The sequence below is a fragment of the Ceratina calcarata genome, unplaced genomic scaffold, assembly GCF_001652005.2.
Source record: "Ceratina calcarata isolate Rehan_Ccalc_2016 unplaced genomic scaffold, ASM165200v1 scaffold233.2, whole genome shotgun sequence".
Taxonomy (NCBI): Eukaryota; Metazoa; Arthropoda; class Insecta; order Hymenoptera; family Apidae; genus Ceratina; species Ceratina calcarata.
Genome location: NW_017145181.1, coordinates 418893 through 425676, shown reverse-complemented (window position 1 = coordinate 425676; position 6784 = coordinate 418893). Strand labels below are relative to the sequence as shown.

At 36.4% G+C, this 6784-nt stretch overlaps 2 protein-coding genes across 5 annotated transcripts in view; one reads left to right on the top strand and one right to left on the bottom strand.

The window, feature by feature from the left end:
* The window catches only part of Mf (myofilin), a 21668-nt gene extending 19424 nt beyond the window's left edge, over positions 1–2244 (top strand). Inside the window, exons 6-7 of the mRNA XM_018020725.2 lie at positions 739–932; positions 1951–2244. Of these exons, the coding sequence (XP_017876214.2) occupies positions 739–924 (186 nt within the window). The 3' untranslated portion in view covers positions 925–932; positions 1951–2244. The remainder of the gene's footprint in view (positions 1–738; positions 933–1950) is intronic.
* A 1404-nt stretch (positions 2245–3648) lies between these two features.
* Positions 3649–6784, bottom strand: part of LOC108622678 (serine/threonine-protein phosphatase PP1-beta catalytic subunit) — an 11223-nt gene continuing 8087 nt past the window's right edge. For all 4 annotated transcript variants that reach the window (XM_018020718.2, XM_018020719.2, XM_026811679.1 and 1 more), the window contains one exon: positions 3649–5862. In XM_018020718.2, the coding sequence (XP_017876207.1) occupies positions 5755–5862 (108 nt within the window). In that variant the 3' untranslated portion in view covers positions 3649–5754. The remainder of the gene's footprint in view (positions 5863–6784) is intronic.

Below are 6784 nucleotides of genomic sequence, written 5' to 3'. Positions count from 1 at the left end.
GTTATTTAATTATATATAATTATATAAATAACAAAATGTAAAAAATAATTAATGATAATAATTAAATATAATTGCATAAAAATGCGTAGTCTGCACCTAATTATACCGGGTGACCCAGAAAAAGTATCAAAGCCGAAGAGATTTGATTCTGTAAATGTTTCTAAATAACAATTTCCTAAAAAATGCAGTATTTAATGTTACTAAAACGATTTCACATACAGAGTTTTCCAGTAGAAGAGCCGATGAGAGGTGATTCTGTAAGTGTTTTTAAATTAATAACAAAAAACACTGACCAATAAGAGCCGCGCTAAGTCACGACTGAGCATCACGAACTCTCATTGGTGAGTGCTTTTCGTTAATAATTAAAAAACCATGGCTCATTTTGCATTTTACCAAAGGAAATTGTTATTCAGAATTACCCCTTTTCGGCTGTAATACATTTTCTGGGACACCCTGTATACGTAAGACACAAATACTTGTACGAATTCTATCTTTTTGCACAAAAGGTGCTCGCCGGGGTAAATTAAAATGAAAATGCAAGACAGTATGCAGTCTCCGGTCACTAACTCCGATAAGAGAATCGTTGACATCGGTAGATTGTGTTACCCTAAACAGGCTTCACCCCGAAGCCATTCACTCGCTATAAGATTATTATTTTCCCAACAATACGTTCACGTAGACGCGCGCGTCGATCGATCGTTACAGCATTGAAAGCTTATAAAAATTGATATAGAATAGACTCGAGAATTAATTATAAATCGGGTAGATCGGAGAATAAGAAAAAAGGACTTATTGCTGAACGTGAATGATGTGCATCTAGAATATGTCTGTTGTATTTCAGGAGCGTTATACTACTATTATTCGCAGCCAGTTCCACGATTTCACTTTACCACCCCGTGGTACAATAAACGTACCACGTATTAAGAAAAAAAGTGAGCGATAAGATTAGAATGTGGCCAAGTGTTTTGCTCCCTCTGTCACCCTCACACGTCGTTTAATTATGCGAACGAATAATAATCAGGAGAGGAAACGCTGTACATATCTCTGGCTACGAGGCGTATTTGATCAATTAACGCGCAGCTAAACATAACAAAAGTAACATTGACCGAAACGAAATAAATGAGAAATCGATCGAGAAGAACATTACGTATGTAGCTCGTCGTGTCATTACATGTCATCATCATCAAATATCATAAAACACTCGATTCGAAATTCGACTGTCCAGTCGAATCAAAATCGAAAGGTCGTTACAGACTTGTCTGCATCTTTTTGTACGTGACTTACGTGCCTGGGTTTACTATGATCCTTCTAATAGATCGTTTTCTATCAAACTCGCTCCTATATGTACATACATACCATTCGACTAATATATGTACTAGGAATCCCATTTTTACGAAATTCAACCACAACAGGTGATCTCCACTTCTTACAAACATAATTACAATTACATTTGAACGATCTGTGAAAATCCTAGCTGGATCTTTTGTGACATGGGATTTCTATTAATTTCTATATGAGATAATAGACAATGTGTAAATATCGACGAAAGACCGAACCATACGATTCACTGGAAACAGGAACTTCCGCGATCTGGAAGCTACTGTTAAATAATTTGTGTTTGCAAACGATCTTCAGATTTAACACAACAGCTTTAGATGTTACCAAAGACATCGACGGACACCGGAAACACGATCCGTGTCTACTACTTTCTCATCGTGTACAGATTACTCCTATCCTCTGTCCGTTGAAAAGAAATTCTAATTCTTACTAGATGTGTACATGCCTGTGTTCACGTTTCGAGGGTTCTAAAAAAAAAGCTCAGATTAAAAATGACATAAAAAAAATGTATTCGATTGTTCAATACGAGGTTTGGTAAATTAGAACCCTCGAAGCCAATGGCTCGTTTTACTTGCCAATTGATTTTTCAACGATCGATAAATCTTTTTACAGCTCACGCCTACTGATGACTGTGTCCGCCCCGCATGGAACGCGTGATACGAAAAAAACCGACGAAAGCTACCGAGCAAACTCACGGAAAAATATAGAAAAAAATGGATATGAAAAACGATCGTTCGCGTCGTCCCCTGAGCAATTCGATACCTATCGCCTGATTATTTTATTTCTCGCAACAGCGCGTATCATCGTCCACGGAGTTTTATTTATTAACGTTTCTCGCCACCATGTTTTATTGTACTATTCGTTCGTGGTGTCTACGAATAAAATAAAACACTGCCCAAATTTTAATACGAGTCTTATTTGGTTCTCGAAACTCCTTCCGATTCCTCGCTCCCTTTTCACCCACCTCACGCTTCCCTCTCATTCGCTCACGATCGGAGAGGCAGAGGTTTGTACAACAATATGCATGTTTATTATCTGAAAGTTTTACATCTTTAGGATGCTCATTGCATTTGGCTCGTTCAGCCGAGATCCGACGGACGCAACAAGTGTTTTATTTGACGAGTCGCCTGGCCTCGTCGAACCGCGGCTAGCCCAGTCGTTTACAAATATAATATCTGTATGTATGTCTGTGTGTACAATTTATGAGCCTCGGATAAAACACGTATCGTCGAGGGATCACAACCGCTTCTTTTACAATTGAACTTATGTCGAGGGGAAGAAACGGGGGAACGTTAGTTGGTACAGAAGGGAGAAAGAATGGCTTAAATCATTGCGACCTGTGTAAAGATTACGTAAATGCTACGAGGAGTAAATACTTAAAACGATATAACTTCGTCGAACATGATCGTACAGCCCTCGTTCATTATTATTCTTCTCAACAATTCGTATAATAAATCGATCAGGAAATAAGTCCTCGCTCTCACCCCCTTAAATAACAATTTCATTAACAAACATAAATTATAGATGCTAGTATGAACAAATTCTCGTCACGCCACGTTTATCGTGCCGAACGACGACGTGTCCCATTCAATTTATTTCACTTTCAGATAATACGTTCATACGCTCTCGTCATTTTCTCCAACTGTAAACTCTTATCCCGATGATACAGTCTAATGTGATTCAACTCTTTCGTCAAGTGGTCTAGTTTAAATCCTTTTGCATATTCCCTACACACGCTATACAGCATTCAAATCATTTTTAGGTACATGAACTAAATTGTTTTATTGCACAACATAGAAAACATATTATTATTGTATTAACGTAGCATCAAGTACGATCGGTATTATTTAAGCACGTTGGCGTTCGACTGTGTTGAAATGATAAAACTAAATGCGATGTAAAAGAGATCTGAAAGTGAAATAGTAATTTTCGTATAAACTACGATCATTCACGTATATAGTTTCTCTTGTCGTCCAATAGAAAGTGTATTTTAATTGCATTTCAACGATTTGGTATCTTGGTAGATCAGTTAAATATACACGTATTTATAATATACATTCCACTTATTTTAATCGCAAGATGATTGTATGTATGTCTGTGTGTACAATTTATGAGCCTCGGATAAAACACGTATCGTCGAGGGATCACAACCGCTTCTTTTACAATTGAACTTATGTCGAGGGGAAGAAACGGGGGAACGTTAGTTGGTACAGAAGGGAGAAAGAATGGCTTAAATCATTGCGACCTGTGTAAAGATTACGTAAATGCTACGAGGAGTAAATACTTAAAACGATATAACTTCGTCGAACATGATCGTACAGCCCTCGTTCATTATTATTCTTCTCAACAATTCGTATAATAAATCGATCAGGAAATAAGTCCTCGCTCTCACCCCCTTAAATAACAATTTCATTAACAAACATAAATTATAGATGCTAGTATGAACAAATTCTCGTCACGCCACGTTTATCGTGCCGAACGACGACGTGTCCCATTCAATTTATTTCACTTTCAGATAATACGTTCATACGCTCTCGTCATTTTCTCCAACTGTAAACTCTTATCCCGATGATACAGTCTAATGTGATTCAACTCTTTCGTCAAGTGGTCTAGTTTAAATCCTTTTGCATATTCCCTACACACGCTATACAGCATTCAAATCATTTTTAGGTACATGAACTAAATTGTTTTATTGCACAACATAGAAAACATATTATTATTGTATTAACGTAGCATCAAGTACGATCGGTATTATTTAAGCACGTTGGCGTTCGACTGTGTTGAAATGATAAAACTAAATGCGATGTAAAAGAGATCTGAAAGTGAAATAGTAATTTTCGTATAAACTACGATCATTCACGTATATAGTTTCTCTTGTCGTCCAATAGAAAGTGTATTTTAATTGCATTTCAACGATTTGGTATCTTGGTAGATCAGTTAAATATACACGTATTTATAATATACATTCCACTTATTTTAATCGCAAGATGAAAACCTCTCTCGGCGTCTGAGATTCCTCTTACATCAGAATCATATCCTGCGTCCGAAGAAACCTCTCAATTTTCTATATATATTTATATAATTCCCTTGTCGTTTCTCGGTCGTACGTCCTTCGAATAAAGACGATAATAATAATCTGCCTAGAATGACCGTCTTAAAAATACTGGTTCTCTTATTTTCATTCTGATTCCTCGTTTCTGGCTCACGTGCAATACCCAGACTTCTGTGAAACTTGCAGAATTCGATGAATGATCAACTAAAGTACACCGATAATAAGTAAGAAATTTTATTTACAAACGAGAATAGAATCTGGTCGTATTTTATACCGTTCATAAATTAAAAAACTTACATTTGACTGTTCATCGATTTGAAGTTTCATCGAAATCTGAGATAGCACTTGTTAGGAAATAACCGATGATATCTAACGACCCTAAGAAGTACGATGGAACGTGCTGTTCATAGTTCGGCATACTGCGAGCTAAATTATTTGAACCTTTCTGAACACGAAGGAGAAAGAAACAAATGCAGAACGAAATGAAAGATCTATGTACAAAGTGCAACGCGATATTTCCATCGAACTATAGTAATAATAATCGAATCGGCTGCGATGATGTAATTAATAGTTAAAGGAATCGATTAGGAATACGTCAGCGTAATTACACTAAACATTTAACGTGGAAGCAATAAATAAGAATGTCTGTTTAAACGCTAGTCGCGAGCGCAGGACCACCCGGAATCTCGAAGATACGCGATAAACTATTTTCCCAGAGAACACGGAAGTGATCCTTGATCCGAATCGGAGTGAAGCGTCGCTCTTTAATTATCATATCATTATTTATCTTAGAGATGTTAAGTGAAGAGGTAAGTCTTACACGCTAGCTTTGACGTCTTCACGCGAAAATTAATACTAACAAAGGCATTAGCGAAGTCGATATTATTTCATTATCTTTTTTTTTTATCGTTTTTCTTCGTTTTTTAAATGTTCCGCAGCAAGCTCACTCGGGCAACAAGTTCTCTCTATCCGATTACCATTTAATCACTAATCAGTCAACATAATAATAGTAATCATAATAATAATAATAGTAATAATTACATACTTAAAATGCTAAGAAAACAGAAATTAAAACTGCCTTTTGCTCCTCGAAAAGTCTTTAACAATCACAATCATACCCGACGATCAATACCACTACTATGCATCTTAACCACTCCATTCTCTGTTTTTTTTTCTATTTTTTTGTTAATTTTGTTTTTTTTCTCTCTCTCTCTCTCTATTCATTTGTTTGGCATAACCGCTAGTTAGTGATAGAACATATCATACAATGTTATGCTCTGTTTTTAGTGTTCGCGTCTTAATAGAAACTTGGTCGCCTTGTCGACGAGTTTCCTTAAATGTAGGAAAAGCCGAGTGCAAGGCTGTCATTTCTTTTTGGATGGATTCCTTTGTGGCGTGGATGGTCTCGTGGCCTGACCCGTGTTCAAGCTTAAGTACTGATATTTCGCTTTCTTCTCTGACGGTTTTAGAATCTGTACATTACGGGCAATGTGAAAAACTTTTATTAGCACCAGCTTATCGGGCAACTTGGATGATATCATTGTACGAAAATTTTGTACAGGATTTGATGCACAGACAAGCGGTGTTAAACAAAATCTGGCGGACCAAGCAGCACACGGTTCAAATATTTCAAGCGTTTTATCAACAAACAAATGGAGTAGGAAACAAATAATGTGCAGGAAGAGTGAACTGATTAACGAGAAAAGCCAACGCCGAGCAAGAAGACAGAAGAACTTTGCGAACAACTTGGATACATATGTACGAAAATGTTTACTAGATTCGATGCATAGAAAAAATAGTGATAAATAAAAAGTAGCAGGACCTATATCACACAGTGAATATGTTTTAAGCATTAATTAAATTATTAGCAATTAACAAACGTATGATAGCAGTGCTAAATGAAAAGTAACAGATATATCACACATTTTAAATGTTTCAGGCATTAGGTCAGTTAAGGATGTATTGGCTATACAGTCAATCCCATTTGCGAAAAATGCTTCAAATAAAAGTTGTTTTCCTTCTAACTTCGATATTTAACGAGTTACGTATGATTATTTGGCATTTTATTGATGTTAACAAAATCCGACCATCCCAGCGTCGAAACGACGAACTTTTGACAAAAATTTTCGTTTTTCCTCAATTACTCCTAAACCGTTGGTCGTACGGGAAAATTGCATAGGACCTTTCTTGTAGAGGACGGCGAGATCTACAATTTCCATGTAAAAGTTCTTCGCTAGCATTAATATTTAACGAGTTATTAACGAAAAACGAAAAAACAGTTTTTTGCAAATTATTCGTAAACTATTGATGTTAGCGAAGAACTTTTACATGGAAATTGTAGATCTCGCCGTCCTCTACAAGAAAGGTCCTATGCAATTTTCCCGTACGACCAAC